The following is a 22,617-nucleotide window of genomic DNA, read 5'->3' as shown; positions in this document are numbered from 1 at the left end:
AGGGAGATTGATTAGTTTGGCTTGCCTCTTTAATGTAGATGTCACATTTTCAGAGCAAGAAACTAAAAGTTTGTAGCTTGCAAAAGTCAAAGGGTAATGAACAAACTCAGCAAATACTAATATGACAACCTCCCCCCCCCCAACACACTTCCAGTGCGTTTATAAGAAGTAACACCTTTTCGGAGCAAGCATATACTTTGTTTTGCATGGTACTGTAATACATACCATTACTCTGTTAATGGTCTCCATAGCTCTTCAACACTTCTCCCTTAATCTGAAGAATGAGGTGTGATTTCAAGCAGTTGTAGACCACATGGCATCATTTAGACACACAATTTAGAGTGTATGTGCCCTGCGTGATTTCCTGTATTCTGTAGTTGAGTGATGAGAAAAGGCAGCCCGTATGAACAGTGAATTTTGCAACTAGCTGAGAGTGTAAAATGTGTTTTTGTGTACTTTTTTATCAGTTCTAGAATAGGAACATACTGATAAGCACACCTAGCTTCATTAAGATCAACATTCAGTCGCTCTTGTCTAAAACATTGGAATATCATTTATTAGTAGTGAGTCATTGTAGATTGATTTCACAATACACTTTGTGATCATGGTTACCAAGCATAGTCTATGCAAACATTATGTCCAGGATATAAACAAAATGTTCTGTTCAGTACAGTTCCTGAGCCAGTAAAAACATTCTCAGACTGACAGTGGCTAACCTTTGACGTGCTTGAATATGATGCAGTAATTGTGCAGTTTTGTGTCATGTATGATCATTAGTGCTGCATGTGATATATTGTTTTAAGGTCATGACTGCACACTCTGTGTGTAGTTCATCATATATTTCTCTTGGTGCTTGAAGTAAATGAGCTATTAATGGACATACAGAGCCGTTTTACCTTCAGTTCAAGAGTAATGGTCAGTGAAGGAATGCCTAATCTTTTGCAGTGCGTTTAGGCTAAGCTGAAGCTTTAGATCGTATTGCATTATTTTTGCGTTTTAATTTCTCCTTCTGTCAGTATCAGTAAGACATATGCGACAAATGTGTTACATGGCAGCAGGCAGCAGCTGAGCTCTCATGTCATCAGTCTTGGCCCATATGGCCTCACGTGTCAGCGTTCATTAAGGTGAAGAGTTGTAATGAAAGATAGGGAGGAATCAAGCATTGAGTGTCTTAGGCTTACGGACAGAATCAGATACTCTCTTTACAGGATTAACTTCTTCTACACATCCCCCCTTCCTAATGATCTCCCACACAACACACACACACACACATTCTTTGTGTTTATATGAGTTTATTACTGCCTGATTGGTTTGGTCAAGTACTTGTACATGTCCATACAGCACACAATCGTATAACACTGTGCTCTGACTAGGTGTGATGCAACAAGTTTCCAGTGACAAGCAATTTGTCTGACCGCAATGAGCACGAAACAGTTGTGTGATGTAACACAATAACATTCAAGATGCGTTTTTAATGTTAGGGATGTGCAAAACTGGCTGGTTGGTGGTTTGCCTGATAGACTAGTTGACTAATCTCTCTCAAGGAAACGTTGTATAATTTGACTGTTTGCCCATACTTGTAATGAGAAGCGGTTATAAACCGGCTGTTGTCAACAGAATAAAATGTTTTCTTTTGGGTTTTCCTGACAGAATCAAAGACTGATGGTTTAGTGTTTGAAAATGAATAAATCAATATTGAACAAATGAACATTTTAATTTATTAATTTAACAAGTTAAATTTATGTAAAAAATTAAAGGATTAGTTCACTTTCAGAATAAAAATTTCCTGATAATTGCTCACCCCCATGTCATCCAAGATGTTCATGTCTTTCTTTCCTCAGTCAAAAAAAAATTAAGGCTTTTGAGGAAAACATACCTTTTTTTTCATATAATGGACTTCAATGGGTCCAAATTGCAGTGCAGATTCAAACATGACCCCAGCCAAGGAAAAGGGTCCTATCTAGTGAAGCGATTGATCATTTTCTAAAACGAATTAAGTTAATATACATTTTAACCACAAATGCTCATCTTGCCTTAGCTCTGCCATGCTCATGTGTGTCTTCACACATTGCGAAATCACATTGGAAGTCACGGGCAGTTAGTTCTTTGTCTGTGTACTCTGGTTCAGAACAGGAAAGGTAGGGTGAGGTAGAATCTCATTTTCTCCTCCAACTTTAAAATCGTTTGACAAAAGTTGCTTTGTAAACACTGGGTCGGTACTTCCGCCTGTGTCACGCGTAAACTTTCTGCCACGTCTATGTAATGCGTGAAGTTGAGCTAGTGCAAGATGAGCATTTGTGGTTAAAAAGTATAGAAATATTAATATCGCAATTAGATTTTTTCAAAAAACTTTTTAGCCCTATCACATATACAAAAATTATATGTTTATTTATTCTACTGAACTTTGATTAGCTAGGAATGTCATTAAAAATGTACAGTTATAATTGATGACTGTGCACTCAAAACTGTGATGATGTTAAGCCAAATCTATTTATTTAGCTAAGTCTGTTTAATATCTTTGCGTTAGTTTTGTCTCTTTGTGTAAAAGTGTAATACTAGTAGTAACACCCTCAGCAGTTGAATCATTTATAAGATGGAGGGTAATCTCAGCCTGACCCATTCAGTCTGATGAGCCCAGAGGGCAGATTTTTTGGGTTGAAAAGATGGACTTATAAAGTGAATAGAAATGGAGAAGAATGTAAAAGCAAAATGGGGGTGGAAAGAAAAATGAACAACAGCCTTTTTGTCTGTGAATGCAAATATCAAATATTTATGTATAATCCAACTCACTTGCCTGTTAGTACAACGTCTGCTACTAAAGCAACTAACACCAGAGTGTTTTGTGTTATGACCTTTACTTTGTTTAAAACAAATGCTGTCTTTCTTTGCCGGCTTCATTAGCATGAGTCAAATGTAGTTCTTTGTACGTCTCAGTCCGTGATTTCAGTTGTGCCCTTGACATGTGTTCAGTCAGGCCAAGGCAGCGGGCCAGGGAGGAAGCTGAAAGATTCGAGTGTTGCTTTCGGTGGCGGTGGCTCTTCGTCTCTGATTCAGGAGGTCAGTAATCACCCCCACCCCCCATTCCTCATTTCTGCTCTCTTTCTGCTTCGTTCAAATTGCACTCACACCCCCTTTTACTGGCCCCAGGCCTCTCTGTAACAACCCCTCCACCCAAACAGTAGTGACAGTCTGGAAAACTCACGCCTGTCTTGATGGTAGTGTTAAAGACAGAGACCATTTTTCTGCCAGATGAAGCGATAGCGTGGAATCTTTGTCCAAGCTGTCGTGAGTCATTTAAAAGGGGCAGTTCACTCAAATGAAAAAAGTGTTTGGGTTTTTTCCAGAAGTCTGAAAAAAAAACAAATTTTTCAAGCTATCTTAAGAAATGACGTCATACGGGTTTTGAAAGACACAAAATGTTCATATTTGGGTGAACTGTCCCTTTATATTTCTTAAATCAGCCAAGCCGTTTATTAGTGTAGTGAAATGAAATCAAAAAATGAAAAATAATATTCTGCTGCCAACAGAGGTAGATTTAAAACACATGCATGAATGCAAACATTTTCTTTAAACCATGTGAAAACATTTACCGTAACCTGATTCATTTATATGAGTGAAGAATTCATTCAGCAGCTGAAGCATCAATGTGCCACTTGTGGGACAAAGTAATGTCTGTCCTAACTGTTTGATACCATCAAGGTCCAATTTAATCCAGTGCTGAATTCATGAATAAGTGCTACTCAACTGACCGACCAGTGCCCTACATAGTTCACAACCCACATGCAGCATAGAAGGCCTGCTTTGTTTTTAATGGCCGGCAATGAATTCACGGGTCAATTAGAGCCTGAATTCCACAGGCATGTGATACAACATTCCCCACCTTCATGAAAGAAAGCTCAATTACAGCGGACGCTGTAATGCAGAAGACAGCTCCGTTTTAAAGCCGTTGATCATTTCGCTCATTTAAGAAGAGCAATTTCCAGTACTATTGCCATGGATGTCATTGACTGCCAACTGACTTCCACACCTCCATGCTAAAAGATTTGCAGGTCAGTAAAAGAGACTTTTGCTTGCTGGTGCCATGGCAGTGGAGAAACGGGGAACAATTAATAGTTGAAACAGAATCAGATGCCTCTGGATCCCAGGGATTGTTTATTTTACAGATTTGCCCTGCACCCAATTCCTTGCCTGCTGCTGTAAAGATGATTTATCAGGTCTGAAGGGAACTATAAAATATTTGAAATAAAAACAAGCTTGTGTTGCGTTTTGCTCAGAGGGTTTGTGTTTTTTCCGTCTGGTTCAGCTGTTAAAGAAGGCTATAACCTAAAATATTTACACTCTAAAATAAAAAGCAACAGCGAACATTCAGAGAAAGAAAAAAAAATAGCCATTGAAATGTGGTTTGTAAAGAAATGTGAAGAAACAGAGCGACGGGGTCTTTTAAATTCGTCGTAAATGAGTTTTGATGTTTTCTACTTTATTTCTTAAGCACATATCCTCAGAAACAGGAAGGTTTGATTTCCTCCAGTTTGGTGGTTGTAGTAAATGCATTGTTTCACATGCTTTTAAAAAAAACATTTGCAAGGTCATTTATGATGTTTTCATAGTAGATAAACCAGAAATAAGTTTATGCTGTTTGTAAGAAATGTTAGTTTTGATTGTTCATATTTTTGATCAGATTTAAGAATGACATTTTTAGGTGTTTTTAAGATGCACTGGTTGTTTTAGTGTAATCTATCTTTAAAGAATATATCGTTATCACTTGGACGGAATCGCGAAAACCAGTCATAAAAACGTAATTCACTGTATAATGCGGAATGTCACAGAATTTGCCAAATTTCGGTTGAATAAATCAAATGTTTGTCAGTACACTTCAATCAAAAACATGATATGGACTAGTGTCTGTGAATATACAGCCACAAAAATACTATTTAAATATTAATTCTGCATGTTCTGCGTGTCTCTGTGTGAATGAATGGCGCAGACGTTTCATTTACTAAAAAAATACTGAAGCGCGTGTGATGCCGCCTCAATATATAAGTACGTGAACACACAAACATAATCTCTGGAACTGATGTAAGAATCAAGAGTCATGGGCATTTTACTGTTTCTTTTGAGAAAAACTATTCAACTGGTCTTGATCTTGCTCCCCTCTATCCTCCTAGTACTTTCCAGTCAGCTCTCCACTGTCCTCTCACAATAAAGGTATAAAAAGCCCATAGATATATTAAAAAAAAGAAACGTAAAGGTCTTTACAGCAACTCGTCAAAATAAAAGTCTTAACTTAAAGAAACTGTGACAACAAATATATTACTTAATGTACACTGTAAAAAAAATTCTGTAAAATGCACAGTAAAAAACTGGCAGACAGCTGTGGTTGCCAGAAGTTTACTGTATAAAATAAGGTAGCAACATACTGAAGTATTGAAATCTGTTTTGTACCTTTGTAATACACTGATAATCACCAAAAGCAGGTGGTGATGAGAAAGTCACATGATGAACCAAAGCTAATCACAAGCAGCTTTTAAATAATAACATAAATAAAAGTTGTCATTCACAAAACACTAAAGACCATCATGGTAACACACATGAAATTGAAATAAAGCAATAAAACACAATAATAATAGCAATAAAATTACATGTAATGTCCAGTACAGTTTTTCACTGTATAATATGGGTACTTAATGTTAAACAATAATAGGTTTTATTGTAGCATTTTTACGGTAGCATTTAGCATTTTTGTCTTTCGCTGTTAAAATCACAGACATTTTTAGTGTAATGATAGTGCTACTACTAATAATAAAAATATTGTTAAAACATATTTTGAAGGTATTTTTACCAGAAAGAAGTGAATACACACCACAGTACTTCTGGGGAGAAATAAAAAAATATATATATTTTTTTTAATAAAATCTGAGATGCTTTTGATTATTAAAATTTATTGAAACCATTAAAATGTAATGCAGAAAATTAATGGAAACACAGAATTTGTTTAAAATAAAACTGAATTTGAGGGGGAAAAAAACATATTTTACAGGGCTGCAAAAGTGTAATGTTTGGTAAACTTTTAATAAATTGCTGTAAAATTGTGTACGTTTCATGATTTCAGCTAATTAGACATTCTTTGGAATTTGGAATTTTATAGGGCCCTTATCACAGAATGCAGGTTCTCAGTGCTTTATTCAAGAAAAAAGATTCAAAATTCTTTATTTCTAAAGTGAGATGTGTTAAATATATGGCATCTTAGAAACATATCTTGATATTTTCTACTGTATAGCATCAAAGGCTATACAGTTACTCCAGCAGGAAATCCAGAAACGCAAATGGATTCCAAGAAAATAATGATTTTTTGCCGCTTTTTATATGAATTATAGTAACAACAGACTGTGTTGAACCAATCAAATGCCAACTGTCAGCAGAGCAAAAAGAAAATGGACTCTGACCTTCAGTGCACAATAAAATGAAAAGAGCAGAGGCTACTTTTGTCCACGCCATTTGTGGAAGATTTCAATATTGTGTAAGAGCATACCGGGATCTTCTGATAGCGTCTATTGAATGTTTGTACGCTTGTGTTTACCAATCACGCTTCTTTTTGTATTTCACTCCTAACTCGGTTCCATTCATTCGTGGTAAATAACAACACTTCCACAGAGGAAGAGATCACTTAAAATAGACTTCTTCCATAGATATGGACTTGATATTTTTTCATGTGAAGAAAAAAACATTCAATTTCTGCATTAAAATGCCTATGTAGAATTCATTGGAAAAAATGTTATATTTTTAAACAAATTTATTTTCCTCAGATTTCTTTTTGTCTCCATCCTTCTCTATTTGTTTCACAGGTGAGAATTATTTTCTTAAAATAGCTAGGCGCTCCAGCTAGTGTCTGGTTTATATATAGTTGAACACAATTGGATTAATAGAGCTAAAAGTCATATCCGTGTAATACTCTAGATCCCGTCTTGTCCCTTCCTCCCTCATAGGGGTACAGGGAAGCAATCAGTAAATTCTGATTGAAGTCCTCACTAAATCAATACAAACCAGATATATCCTGTAATGCCATAGATCCACAGCTGACCTAGAGCGTTGTACATCCTCACTCTGGTTTACCCTGCCTATCTTTAACCAAATGGCACATTATATTGGGTGACAGAGCAAGAACTCATCACTTACATATAGTATATGTCAACCATCCAATGAACAAAAAGCAGTTGCCCAGCTGAAATCACAGATAATGTAAGATGATTTTTCCGTGTACAAATAAAAGTGCAGCCATGCATAATTTTTGTGTATTGATGAAGTTGTTGAGGTCGAAACATGTCCAATCATGATTGACCGCACTGTTAAAAAGCAGCCAATGTTATCAACAGAGGACATTATCCACTTCTCCTAGGATGAGGCCTAATGAAGTTAAATAGAATTTTGACAAGATAATGGATTTGTTTTCCTTCCTTGATTCCATTCTCTCCCCCTCAGTGCTCATGATAAACTGTGTAGAAAAGAACTGAGAGGGAAACGGATTATTCAAGGCTGCTCGCAAGGGGGACCGAAGATCAATAACGAACCTTTTTGAGAAAAAGAAAAACATCCAGTGAAGGCCTCTACAATTTGGGTTCGCGTTAGTGCTTAGCTGCAGAAGCTAAATTCTTAGCGTCAGAGAAACCGTAAGGCTCGGCACTGGATCTGCCCCCTCCTCAGGGGGTGATCGCCAACCAATAAAAATTTACAGCACATAGCTGAGAGGAAGTAGCTTGTACAGTGACCGTGCTTGAGTGTACCATGCAGTTCGGATTTTTTTAATGTTTTAAGGGAAAAAAAAGCCTCTTATGCTTACCAAGGCTGCATCTGTTTGATCAAATATACAGTAAAACCAAAAATATCGTGAAATATTATTACAATTTAAATACCTCTCTGTCAGTGTCACATGATCCTTCAGAAATCATTCTAATATGCTGATTTGCTGCTCAAGAAACACTTCTCATTATTATCAAATTTGTGGATTGCTTAGAAAGTTCTAAAGAACAATCAGAAAGCTTTCGTAATACTGTCATTTTTTACCAGTTTAATGCAACCTTTCTGAATACGTTTAATTTCTTTCAAAAAAGAACTTTAGTATGTATTTTGTCCCGCTTTTAATATCAGTAAACTGTAATGTTATTCCATGTTTCGTTATTAATGTTAGGTCAGTACATTAACACACACTCCCAAATCAAGCAAATAATATGTTACTGTCACTTTAAAATGGCTCCCAGAGAAACATGATCCTCTCTAATCAGCATTTGCCTCTGTGAAATCTAACATGGGCTTGCTGACTCTTCGTTTCTGTTTAGCATAAGCAGAATCTGATGACCTTTGACCTATTTGTAGACCTCACCCCCTCTCATCGCCATAAAACTAGGCTTGCTGCGCATAGATTCCTCACTCGGTCATTGATCATTAAGGAGATCAAAGGGTTAGTGAAACGATCAGTCGTGGTACACTCTATCCCGTGAAGCGATCGGTAGAAAATCCCTCTCGTTTTTAAAACCTATACGCAAGTGTGGCATTTGACAATGAAAATATATTGAGTATATAATATCGAATAACGCAGCGTGCATTTCTTAGGAAGGTGCGATGTCTGTCGTTGGCGTGTTGTGTGTGTGGATGTGTGTATATATAGTGCTCACCTTTCACCTCTCATCACTCACTGCTCAACTGTGACTTTATGCAGCTTCAGTGTAGTGTGTTTCTGACTAGCTCGTGTTTGTTCCACTTCTTTGTCGAATGCTGGAGAAATGTGCCGTATTCCTCAGAGCTGACCACGACTCATATTCCCTCTCTTCAATAATTCAGAACCAGTGTCGTAAAGCTGTTACTTAAAGGCCTCTTCCGTCAGTGTCATTTTGTTGGCTTATACGTTGTGTTCCTGCTGTGTATCATCTGCTTAGACAAATGTTTTATGATCAACAGTAAATTTGACAGGCCAATGCTGTTCAGCAGATCATTTCCAGATGGGCTTTACAAGAAGTAGTAAGCGTGACAAGGATTTTAAAGATATATTTACTCAAGATTATAATGAGTAATTGCATTGCTAACATTTCAGCTACTGTGTAGTGTTAAAACTAGTATCTAATACTGTTATTGTTTGAAATTTTGAGGTCAGTAGGTTGTTGTTTTTTTTTAAAGCAATTAATACTTTTATTCTCCAAGGATGTATGAAGTTTTTCAAAAGTAACAGTAAAGACTTTACATTTGTTTAAAAAGATTTCTAGACTTCTATAAATATTAAGCAACACAACTGGTGTTTGTTTTTTGTTTTTTTTTAAGATTGATAGTAAAAAGAAATGATTCTTGGGGACAAAATCAGTATTTAAGAATGATTTCTGATGGATCATGTGATAATATGAGACCCTGGACCACAAAACCAGTCATAAGGGTCAATTTTTTGAAATTGAGATTTATACATCATCTGAAATTTGAAAATCTAGAATCTGAGGGTGCAGAAAAATCTAAATATTGAGAAAATCACCTTTAAAGTTGTCCAAATTAAGTTCTTAGCAATGCATATTACTAATCAAAAATTAAGTTTTGATGTATTTATGGTAGCACGTGTACAAAATATCTTCTTGGAACATGCTTACTTAATATCCTAATGATTTTTGACTTAAAAAAATAATTATAAAATAATAATATTAATTTTGACCCATACACTGTTCAACCTTACTGAGCATAAGAGACCTATTGCTCATAAAAAACATATTGCTGAATCCAAAGTTTTGAACAGTAGTGCATAAATAATCAAAAGAAACTTTTTACAATTAATTGAAATTATATTAGAAAAGCAATAGTGGTGTAGAACAGACCAGCTATGATGGGTGTTACCAGTGTTTTTAAATAAGAGTTACGGTTAATTACACTTCTCCTTTTTGCCCAAATAAGCCTGAATAAGATATGCTAAAAAAGTTGTGATACTATTGGTTTTAACACTAAATATTTCAGTTTTGCCTGTGGCATCATGATTTCACTGATATCAGCATATTTACAATATGAGAAATGGGCTGTTTTGGGTGTTAAAACTTATTAGATGAACAACACAGATAATATATAACAGTAATACTGGGAAGAAACAAACAAGAAAACACAGCAATGTCACTCCAAAACATTGTGCATAATGTTTTTATTGCATATTTGGCTTCTACATTATTCATAAATGATAATGTTACAGTACATGTCATTACTCATACATTATGTCATACCTTCTGCTAATGCATTTAGCAGACACTTTGCTCATAATTTTGTTTTTGATGTGATAATGTAGCACTATAAAAATAACAACCAAGTATGTTTTTGATATGTCTATACATCGCCTGAAATGGTCTTTTTGCATAAATAATTATGTTATGTTCAGGAGGTAATACTTGAGTTGTGTTTGAAGGTATAATTTGTGGTGATATCTTCACCATCTGCTTTTGCAATGCTAGTTTGACCCCCTCCTCTGGCAGGAAATGGCATCCCCCACTGATGATGTGGCACTTTGAGTCATAAATTTAATAGCCTGACCCCCTCCCCTCCTGCTTCTCCATCCCTTCATAGACCCCTTCCTCTCTCTTTCTCTCTCAGGACTGACCTTATTTCTTTAATTATTTATCCATCTTACTTGTAAGGCAAGAATTTGTTACAAAAGAGCCCAGTGGAAGTGTTGGTTGAAGCCCCGCCCCCTCAGCCGTACACTGTGATGTGACAGTGCAATACACCCTTTGTGATCTGTGACAGGTGAAGAGAATTGATGAGATGAAGCAAGCGATTTCCTGCCATTTAAAGACTGGCTCCATATGTCCGTTGATTTATGGTGTGCTTCGTGATCATCTGTTATATAAATTAGGTTATTATAATGAAGTTAAACTATTGCAAAAGCAGGTTAAGTACAGATTTGGAAACTAGATAGCAATTAGATGAGTTGCGTGCCTTTCTAATAGAGCTTATAGAATGATGGAATACACCCTCATGTCGTTCCAAAGCTGTGTGACTTTTGTCTTCTGTGGAAAACAAAAGAATGCATTTTGAAAAATGTGAGCCTGGATCACAAAACCAGTCATAAGTAGCACGGGTATATTTGTAGCAATAGTCAAAAATACATTGTATGGGTCAAAATAATCAAATAATCCAAAAATCATTAGGATTTTTTTTTTTTTGCACCCTCAGATTGCAGAATTTCAAATAGTTGAATCTCAGCCAAATATTGTCCTATCCTAACAAGCAATACATCAATGGAAAACTTATTTATTCAACTTTCATATGATGTATAAATCTCAATGTAAAAAAAATGGACCCTTATGACTGTTTTTTTTGATGCAGGGTCACAAATGTCTAAATATTGTTTGACTCTAATGTTCTTAAAATATCTTCTTTTGTTTTCCATAGAAGAAACAGTCATATAGGTTTGGAACAAGATGTGGATAAGTACATGATGACAGATTTGACAGGTGAACTGACCTTTTAAATAAGAAAAATACTGTGGAGTACACAAAGAATCAGAATCACTATTGTCATGTTTAAAGGATTTATTTCACTTCAGAATTAAAATGTCCTGATAAATTACTCACCCCCATATCATCCAAGATCCATATCTTTCTTTTTTCAGCCGAAAAGAAGTTAAGGTTTTTGAGGGAAACATTTCAGGATTTTTCTCCATGTAGTGGACTTCAAAGAGGATCAGCGGGTTGAAGCTCCAAATTACAGTTTCAGTGCAGCTTCAAAGGGCTCTACACGATCTTAGCTGAGGAATAAGGGTCTTATCTAGCGAAACAATCGTCCATTTTATATGCTCGATGCTCGTCTTGCACTAGCTCAACCTCATGCATTACGTAATCACGCATACGTGACGTAGGCAGAAGTACCCACCCAGTGTTTACAAAGCGAATGTGCAAAGAAAGTCAAATGCCCTTTACGAAAAAAGGTAAAACAGCATGTTGGACGATTTGAAAGTTGGAGGAAAAAATGTGAACCTGGACCACAAAACCTTAAGTAGCACGGGTATATTTGTAGCAATAGCCAAAAATACATTGTATGGGTCAAAATCATCTATTTTTCTTTTATGACAAAAATCATTAGGATATTAAAAAAATATGTTTATGAAGATATTTTGTAAATTTACCGTAAATATATGAAAACTTAATTTTTGATTAATAATATGCATTGCTAAGAACTTCATTTCAACTTTAAAGGCAATTTTCTCAATATTTTGATTTTATTGCACCCTCAGATTCCAGATTTTCAATAGTCGTATCTCAGTCAAATATTGTGTTATCCTAACAAACCTTACATCAATGGAAAGCTTCAGATTATTCAGATTTCAGATTATGACATTTAAAAAAATTGACACTTATGACTGGTTTTGTGGTCTTCAGATGAGATGAAGTTTTGAACCAAAGTACACAGATGAATAACTAACCATAGGTGAATTTTCTAACATGATTATGTAATGCATAAAGTTGCAGACGTGGATCGCAGAGCTAGTGCAAGACGAGCATTTGTGGTTAAAAAGTATATAAATTTGTATTTGTTTTTAGAAAATGGCCAGTCATTTAACTAAATAAGAAACTTGTTCTTAGGCTGTGATTGTGTAGAGCCCTTTGAAGCCGTTTTTCCTGAACGCGGAAGTCACGCCTGACTCTTAACCGGAAGAATGCTTTGCATTTCCGGTCTCCAGTGTTTATAGTTAAATTAGCGTATATTCCGAGTTAATAATCTAAATTTAAACCTATTAAAATGTTTTTAAAAAGCACATGGCTCCATACTTTGCAATGTCGCAATGACCGTCATTTGTCAGTGCCTCACTCCTCAAAGTTTAATGAGTGTGTAGATGACACAAAGCTGTTGACGTCAGCTACATTAAAAATGAAAACAAAAGAGCATCCAATCGGAAGTTAGAATTCATAATGGTGTCGTTCATCATTTACTCAGGAAAAAGGTCTGTATGGAGAAAAATCCTGGAATGTTTTCTTTTCGACTGAAGAAAGAAAGACATGAACATCTCGGATGACATTGGGTGAGTAAATTATTAGGAAATTTTAATTCAAGAGTGAACTAATCCTTTTTTACGCAGATCTCGTGTCAGCACAGTATATACTCAAAAAGATGTCTTGATACACAGCTTTAAATTAAAATGACTGATTAACAAATTAGACTTGCAATTTAGATTGGGATTTCAAAGGATGCAACATGAGAAGTCGTCATTTTTAGACTAGACGGATAGTAGACAGTCATGTGCCTCGTCATCTTTTACTCTACTAGCGTAGTGTTAACGTCAGCACAATTTTATGAATTGCAGAGCTTACAATGTTCACGCACAAACACACTGCCACCGGTCACACATTTTGTCCACTTACAAAGTCTGCTAAGCTAAACAAGACATGACAGAGGGATATACACTGTAGCCTACGTGAAAAATGTGTCTGTTGGAGCTGACAATACAAACAATAAGCCTTGTGTGAACAGAAATGAAACTCCAAATCCTTTAAACCAAACAAACAGGTTATTAGAAAGTTAGATAGCTTGTAGTGTAGGACAGGCTTAGATTTGTTACCTCTGTGTGTAGTGTCTACATGTAATGCTAATACCGCTAATGTCCAGAAACGTAAAAGTCGCTCATGGTTTCTGTTGGATTGGTTGTTTGGCTAATGTAATGTAGTTTGCTTTAGCATTTGGTTAATAAAGGCGGCTCTGTGTGGTATGGTAGCCATCTTGAGCCTTGCTGTCAAAGACCATAAAAGGTTAGCTCACACAGGAGCTGCACTGTTGATATGACAGAACCCCTTGCCTTCAGTGCACACAAGCTGTGGGAAACACCAGCCCCTCCTGACAAGCTCATACATATACAAAACACACACTTTCTCTCTCCCTGTACTGCACACACACACACCAAATCTTATAGCGAGGAGCAGTCAACATGAGCTCATCCATCACAGATCTATTCAGAGCTCCAGCTCCCTCTTTGTTCACTAGTGTTGGCCGCAACCCAACTTTACTCTGGGTGAAAGTGATATGAACTTACTGCTGGTGGTCTTAGGCAATAAATTCTACCAAAGCAGGGATGCTGCTGCTCACTTGTAAACGGCCACCAGTATCACAGTCCAAGTACTGGCTACTGACATCATTCGGTTTCTCTGAATACAAGGGCAGATGAATGAAGATGACACTGTAACCGAAATCAAAGATTTACATAACTAGTCCTGCCCCTCCTTTGGCTCAGAGCATGTCACGCCAACTAAATCGCACACAGCCTCCCCTGCTTGGCTTTATCTAGTCAGATATCTTAAATTAGTGAGTACACTGTAGTATTAGTGAAAATCACTGTTTTTGTCATTTCCCTTGCAGTTTTAATAATGATTGAGAACTTGAGCAAGGAAATTTAAATTGTAATTGTAATTGGAAATTTAAATTTTTAAAAATACTTAAAAAAGTAACTAAAAATATTTACAATGTTAGGACCTCATTTATATTAGGTGTTGTGCTAATATAATCTACTGTGTACTTACATTTAAATGAATCATTTGATAAGGGATGTAACAATATCAAAATCTCACAATACGATAATATCTCAATATGAAGTCCATGATACAATATTTATAGTGATATTTATTTAAAAAAAAAAGACTATTGGATAATTGGAAAAAATTACAAATTTTGTACATTTTAAAGTTAAATTATTCTATCTAATGCACTTTGAGAGTTCAAAATAAGAGCTACAACCCATGATCTTAACTAAGAATGTTCACGGGTTGAAGCAACCCAAATGATGTGATATTTAGCCTGTGGAATGCACATTTTACCAGTGGAACCCTGCCAAAAAATGTGTACTTTACATCAGTACTTTACATCATGTGTACAGGTGAAAACCTGGCAACCCTGGTCTTAACCCACTCTTAAAACCTATCCATACCACCAAACCTGTCCCTAACCTTACCCATATTCCACCTCAATAGCAGCAAAAGTGTTTTGCAATACAATATGAACAAAATAAGTACATTGTGCTTATTGTGGAAAATAGGAAATTATAGTTTATTCTCTAATTTTGATCTCCACTGTAAATATAATGGAAAGCTATATCGTAATCATGTATTTGATGTCCCTGAGGAACTAAAAGAGCGTCCTGTTTGTTTGGAGTACTTTATTAGATCTGTACTAGAACTGCTCCACCAAGTTACATGAATTGTTGAATTTTACAGAAGAGTACCGTTCCTCAAACAGTATAGAAATGTTTTTTTTTTAGAGAGAGAGAGAGAGCGAGAGTGAGGCACCATGCAGGGCTGCCTTGATCTTTTGAATATGTCTGGATTTCTTAGTTTTACTGCTTGGTCATGTTGCTTTGCATTATTTATTTGTACAGAGAGAACCGTTTCCAACTGCCTCACATTGGTTACCTATGATTTATTCACGCAGCTTTGTATTGGTTTAGAGGCAGATATGTGCATTTCCATCTGCGGGGTCTGAGTTATACTACCATTTTGATTAACTGTTCATGGACCCAGGAGTATTAGAGCCATATGCCACTCAGGAAGAGAAAATCTAATGACTAATCCACTCTAAGTGCTGAATTGAGAAATCAGTTCTTGCTAATAACCTACAGATCTCAGAGAGATATTGTTTCAATAATGGATTTTAAAGACCACAATTTCTTGTTGACAATTATATTTTTACAGCGTTACAGAACAAATGGGGTTTTCACAGATTTGAGAAGCTCTCAAACCATCAAACTGTATGTCCCGAAGCGGGACACTTTTTCCACAGCACCTTCTGAATAACAGATAGTCTTCACTGATGTTCCTACCGTCCACCAACATCCTTTATTTCCACTACACAGCTCTATTTAGTGGGTTCCCAAAGACTGCATTGAAATCTGGGACTTAAAATATAGTCTAATTTAAACCTAAAATTTGAATTAGCTTCATGGGGTTTTCTTCACAAATATTCGTATGTGATTTAATTTTTTTGCTTAACAGCCCTGGTTTTACAATAAACAGTCAAATTTTGTTCAGGTTCAACAGTAAAGAAATGTCACCTAGTGAACATATACATATGTGCTCTTGTCATACACCTTCATATCGATCTGGCTTTAAGTAGTGTCCAGCAGAGTGGAGAGATAACCGTAATTCCGCACTCCTTGTTTTTTCAGGCTGTTATCTCAGTCAGTCCTCTTCAATAGTGTCATGTTTGCTCAGCTTCTCCAAAAGCAGCTGCAGCTGCCGTCGTATGAAGAAGCCATCCGTCATAATGGGGGAAATAAAGCAGGCTCATGTGCCGAGAGTCTCTGTCATCCCCCCCTCCCGCCCTTCGATCCCCCTCTTTTTCCAAGGTCTGCGTCACACAACACTTTCTCTGACCTCTTCCCATACTGTTTGTTCACACGCGTGGCCTGCTGACTTTTCTGGCAGCGTTTACTTGGCCTGGCTCCAGCTGGCTGACGGTGCTGCAGCAGCACGCAGACAATCTCTTACAGATGTCTGGAGACATGGAGTAAGATTCATGCTTTAGAAACAAGGAAAGCAAGAATGGAGGAAAGTAAATAAAGAAGCATGAGCAAGGTGCACTGCTTCTGTGGCATAGCCAATGTGCAGTTTTGTGTTTTCCTAAATTCTGTATGTCCAAGTCCTCTTTTGCACAGCGTAAAGTTGGATATATAATATACTTTATCAGCATACACGTAGTACACTCGTGTCGTTCCTTCGGAACACAAAGTAAGATATTTTTGATGAAATCCAAGAGCTTTCTGACCCTACATAAACAGCAGTGCAACTTAAGGTTAAAGGTCCAGAAACATACTAAAGACTTTGACAAAATAGTCTATGTGACATCAATGTTTATGCCTTTCTTTCTTCAGTCGTAAAGACATTATGTTTTTTGACAAAAAACATTTCAGGATTGCTTTCCATATAGTGGACTTCAATGGTGCCCACGAGTTTGAGCATCCAAAATGCAGTTTAAATCCAGCTTCAAAGGGCTCTAAACAATCCCAGCCGAGGAAATAAGTAGCGAAACGTTCTGTCATTTTCTAAAAATAAATTAAAATGTATCTACTTTTTAATCTCAAATGCTCGTCTTGTCTAGCTCTGCGATGCACTTGCATACTCTGTGTAATCTGGGTCAATGCAGTTTGGGTATGTAGAAAAACTCCCATCTTATTTTCTCCTCCAACTTTAAAATCATCCTATAGTACCGACCAAGTGTTTTCAAAGTGAACATGCAAAGAAGGTCAAACGTCCTTTACAAAAAAAGGTAAAACAGCGATGTATGACACAGGGTATGCATGTGCATCGCAGATCTAGACAAGACAGCCATTTAAGGTTAAAAAGTAGAAACTTTTTTTTTTTTTTTTTTTTTTTTAGAAAATGACTGATTGTTTCATTAGACAAGACCCTTCTTCCTCGGCTGGGATCGTTTAGAGCCCTTTAAAGCTGCATTTAAACTGCATTTTGGACGTTTAAACTCGTGGGCACCATTGAAGTCCACTATATGGAGATAAATCCTGAAATGGTTTCCACAAAAAAACATAATTTCTTTACGACTGAAGAAAGAAAGGCATGAACATCTTGGATGACAACAGGGTCAATACATTATCTGTAAATTTAAAATTACGCTTGAACCACTGATGTCACATGGACTATTTTAACAATGTCCTTACTACCTTTATGGGCCTTGAACATAGTAGTTGTGTTGCTGACTATGCAGGGTCAGAAAGCCTCTGGATTGCATCAAAAATATCTTAATTTGTGTTCCGAAGATGAACGAAGGTCTTACAGGTTTGGAATGACATGAAAGTGAGTAATTAATGACAGGATTTTAATTTTTGGTTGAATGATCCTTTTAAGATATAAACATTAACATCATGATTTTCCGAAAAGCTTTGAAAGAATATGTTATTGTGAAAAGTGCTATACAAAAAAAAAAATTTGACTTGACTTGAAATTTGACTGAAAAGTCGAAGTAGGGGACAAATTTGCAGATTTGTTTTGTCTTATTCAGAACAGTAGTTTGTTTAGGCAGATTATGCTGCAAAATCACACAACCGTTCAAAAGTTTGACGTCAGTATTTTTTTTAAAGAAATAGCTTTTATTCAGCAATAATTTTATACTTATTCAGTGTAAAATGATTAAAGTGTTTAAAGATTTCTATCTCAAATAAATGTTGTTCTACTTTCTAATTATAAAAGAATCCTGAACATTTGTATCTTGGTTTCCACAAAAATCTTAAATAGCATGTTAAAATGATTTCTGAAGAATCATGTGACACCAAAGACTGGAGTCTGCTGAAAATTCAGCTTTGCCATCACAGGAATTAGTTAAATTTTAAAATATATTGAAATAGAAAACACTTTACTGTTCTTTTGTACTGTATTTTGATCAAATGAATGCTGACAATCCTGCCCTCGAGCTGTTAACTGATTTGACCAGATTAATGAGTCACTGAGTTCAGTCTGATTTGTGATACTGAGTCATACAGGTCACAACATGAGAATGAGTAAAGAAAGACACTGTTTTTGCGTTTCTTTATTTAACATATGTGTAGTATGTCTGTCTGTCTTGTCCTCTCATTCAGTTTCTTTAATTCTCCTCACCATTTTTTGCTTTCTGTCTGCTCTTGCATCTCCTGTATTTTTTTCCCCTCATTATTTCTTTCTTCTGCCTTCTCTGTTCCTGTCCCCATGTAGCTGCTTAGCACGAGAGGGAAGGGTCTGCCTGACAGATTGAAGGGCCGAACGGGGTCAGAGGGGTTAAATTGAACAAATCTGCCCATTGACGTCCTGTCTCCTCCACCCTCCACTAATATCATTATTCCCGGTGTCAGGGGGCGAGCGGACGTGTCGCTAAGGCTGACAGCACAGAGGCGAGGGCAGCCACTTACCACAGTAGACCTCCCACCATGGCAGGCTCCTTTTGTCGAAGGACCTGTCAGCAGAGGCAGAAAAAGAAAAACATTGAGTCTGTGGTGTTCATCTGAGTAAATACATGCAGAGACACACAGGGGTGGAGGGTTATGGATTGCTGGTCTTTGTCTTTACCAGAAGCAAGTGAAGAGAGGCGCTATGAAGGCGTGGCTTGGGAATGTTTGTCATCAATTCAAAGTTCAGTTTTTCATCAAATGCCGTGAAATGCTTGAACTTTCCCTCAGACTTTTTTTCGGTCTAGTATAGTATTCAGTGTAGGCGAAGCATGCAAACAAATCAAAGGTTGCACAAAGCAACTACGCGAAACTGAAAAAACACAAAAAGCATCAAAACAAAAGTGAGTCTTATTATTACTGATATTTTCAGTAATCAATTTAAATCACGTTTTAGAGAATATTTGTGACACTGGACAATAAAACCAGTCATAAGGGTCAATGGGTAAATGAGTATAATTTATATTATCTGAAAGCTGAATAAGTTTTCCAGTGATATATGGTTTGTTAGGTGGACAATATTTGGTCGAGATACAACTTTTTGAAAATCTGAGGGTTCAAAAAAATCTAAATATTGAGAAAATCGCCTTTAAAGTAGTCCAAATGAAGTTCTTAGCAAGGCATATTACTAATCAGAAATTAAGTTTTGATACATTTATGGTAGGAAATTTACAAAATGTCTTCATTGAACATGATCTTTACTTAATATCCTAATGGTTTTTGGCATAAAGGAAAAATCGATCATTTTGATCCATACAATGTATTTTTGGCTATTGCTACAAAGACTGGTTTTGTGGTCCAGGGTCACATTCATCAGAAATGAAGACAAACATGACCTTGTTGGTTATTACCGTTAGGAAATGTGGCTAATAATGTATTAGAATTGTTGGAACTGAAGCGATAAACTTGAGTTTGTGGCCCAGAACTGACAAGTCAATTTGTTTGTTTTTGGATTTGCTTTTGGTGTTTTGTGATTTGTTTGCACGCCTGTCAGTTTGCATTCCTGCTTCGGAGATTTGTTTGTCTGCTTTTGGATTTGGGTGAGTTTTCTGATATGTTTGCATGCTTTAAACATCTCAGGCACTATACTAGTATAAACCGGATCGCTAGGACAGGGTTGTGGCGTGGAAAAGCCCTGCACATTTTCTTAATTACGACTCTGACATTTATTGGATTTACACACAAATTTTAAGGCCCCAACAGCACAGGTCTTAAAGTCACTCCTGAGGCCCTTAAATGGGATGCGGTGGGTTTATAATCTAATTCTACACAGGACTAGCAGGATTTATTTTTATGTGTTACTCCATGTTTCGTTTTTTTCAATGTACTGAGTCAATATTAAAATCTTCCCAGCGAATAATCCACTTTCTAGCAAACTGCTGTTTGTGAATTGCGCTCTATCTTTGTACTTCTGAAAAAGTGGTCTGCTCAGTTTGGTTAGCGGTAACAGAAGTTGAGGGCTGATGACACCATCTAAACCACAGGGCGGCTCGGAAGAAAAGTTGACTTCTATAGCCTTTACATGCCAGAAGTTTCGGTGTCAGGCCCTCAATGGGATGCAGCTAAATGACCGTTCAATTTGTTGTTCAACCCTCGCCGTTCTCCAACCTGCATTGCTCTGCCAACTTTTGTGTTACAAATGAGCCGGTAACTCACCTTTTGCCATGGTGGAGCATCAAAGACCAAGACCTAATTATCTGGTCTCCATCTCCAGGGCTTTGAGTGCTCTTTTGGGTGAGGGGAGGCCTCCCATTCCATTCCTGTCTTTTATTGTGTTCTAATAAGGAGCAGTGAGAGCATGTTCAAACAAGCAAGCTGAAGAGCCAGACAAGGGAGGAAGACCTGAGTGTTTCTGCGATTCGAGTGGAACCTTTCAAGGTGTTCGGGTATCATTTAAAACTTCAGAAAGCTTTTTACAACGTGACAAGCAACTTTCATTCTCTATTAATTTTAAAGCCCCAACCTTACAATCTCCCGTCAGCGTACGTGTTGTACATATCAGGATAGTTTTACAAGATCCAGACGTAGTTTGTTAATTCAAGGTCTGAGGTGGGTCACAGCGCCTGACATTTTGCAGCCAACATCATAAGTCTTCATTAAAGAAGGGAATTACGTTGAGCTTTACCAAAAAACCAACCATAAACATCAAAGCCATGAAATAAAAACCACTGGTAGCCAGCAGTCTGATAGGATTCCTTCTTTCTCCATACCAATTCTCACACACACACAAACATCCCCCGCTTGCACCTCCAGACTAGACACTGCTAAGTTAAGTATTCACTGAGAAGCAATCAAGCATGTGGGGCATGTTTATGGTTGTAGCAGGCAGCATTTGACTCGCCTGGGTGTGGTTCCTGGGGAATTGGGGAAAACTGACCAAATCCCTGGTCTGGATTGTTGCTTTGGGCTTTTATAGCAGTGCAATTAGCCACAGGCTCATCCTGTAGCCTCAATTTACATCCTCCATTTGTAGATGTTCCCATTTCAGATTTCATTTAAAATCAGATTTCATCAGAAGATGCATATTAGGGGTTGAAGAAAGGTCCCCTCCTGAACTTGAGCGTGTTAATTTTTAATGCGCTGAGCATTTCTCTCAGATGGATATTAAAGCTGTTTTCTCTTTAGACAGCTCATTGTCTCCTCTGTCTGGCTAACTGCCACCCTAAACTTCTGTATTATGTACACACAGAGCTCAGTCTGCCTCGAGAAGGCCGTAAAATTATGTGTATTGTGGTAACAGAATTGCTCTCCTTATTATAGAGGCATGCACAATGTGTTGGTTGTGGGACATCATGCTAGCAGCTTTTCATGAGCTAACATGGCCGACGTGGTGCTAGGCTGAAGTAAATTACTGTTGCTCACATTCCAGCGCTGACAGAAGGATATTGACTGGTTTCCATCCTCTGCACAGCCACAGAAGACATTATCTAGGCTGCTGATAAGGAATTCGTATGTCCAGCCTTTCCTGTGTAGACATGAATGGTAAATAGTTTAAGAGCACAGAGCATTGATCATAAACCACAAAGTTAAAACACTCTCTGCAGTAGTAATGAATACAATCCTTTACTGACTGTTTTGGGGTTATGCTAAAGAGTAAAATTCTTTTTGCACAATAAATGTAAAAAAAAAAAAAACTTGAATGGACAATAAATACATTTAAAAATCATTGCTGATTAAAGTTTATCAGTTAAACTGATAAACTTTCTAAAACCCCCCTCTAAATAAATATAAAAGATATATTTTCTTAATGATCACTAATATAATTCATGGAAAGATGGCAAAATTTAAATGTGTTAAATACTTAATAAGCTTATGCTCAGCTTATCTCAACAGGATCCCCCACAGCTGCTCAAGAGTGTTAAGATTGAGTGAAAGAGTGAAATTCATGTCCACTGAAGGATTTTCACCTTGGGAGAATGAATGGATCTTCATTGTCATACTGAAAAAATGGCTAATAATGCAGGGAATGAGGGTAGGGTAACATCTTTGGTTTCAGTTTTTTGTATTACATCACACAGTGGTGTGTGAATTCAGCACTGCTACATCCCTATATAGTAAGAGCTTTACTACCACTGAATGTCACTGTGGGAACCAGGCACTTCTCACTGTACTCCTCCTCTAGCAACACCAGAACATTTTGGATGCTTTTGGATCCGAAATCATTGACTTGGTCTCTTGAGACCAGAGTATTGGTTCCCATA

At 36.9% G+C, this 22,617-nt stretch overlaps 1 protein-coding gene across 2 annotated transcripts in view; it reads left to right on the top strand.

Moving 5' to 3' along the window:
- Window positions 1–22,617, top strand: part of arid3c (AT rich interactive domain 3C (BRIGHT-like)) — a 79,826-nt gene that overhangs the window by 8,516 nt on the left and 48,693 nt on the right. Inside the window, exon 3 of one of the 2 annotated variants that reach the window (XM_051110693.1) lies at window positions 2,971–3,057. The exons of the other annotated variant lie outside the window; for it this stretch is intronic. Coding sequence (XP_050966650.1) covers window positions 2,971–3,057 — 87 coding nt within the window. The remainder of the gene's footprint in view (window positions 1–2,970; window positions 3,058–22,617) is intronic. 2 annotated transcript variants of the gene reach the window in all.

The sequence above is a fragment of the Labeo rohita genome, chromosome 5, assembly GCF_022985175.1.
Source record: "Labeo rohita strain BAU-BD-2019 chromosome 5, IGBB_LRoh.1.0, whole genome shotgun sequence".
NCBI lineage: Eukaryota > Metazoa > Chordata > Actinopteri > Cypriniformes > Cyprinidae > Labeo > Labeo rohita.
This window is presented reverse-complemented; position numbering and strand designations above follow the sequence as displayed.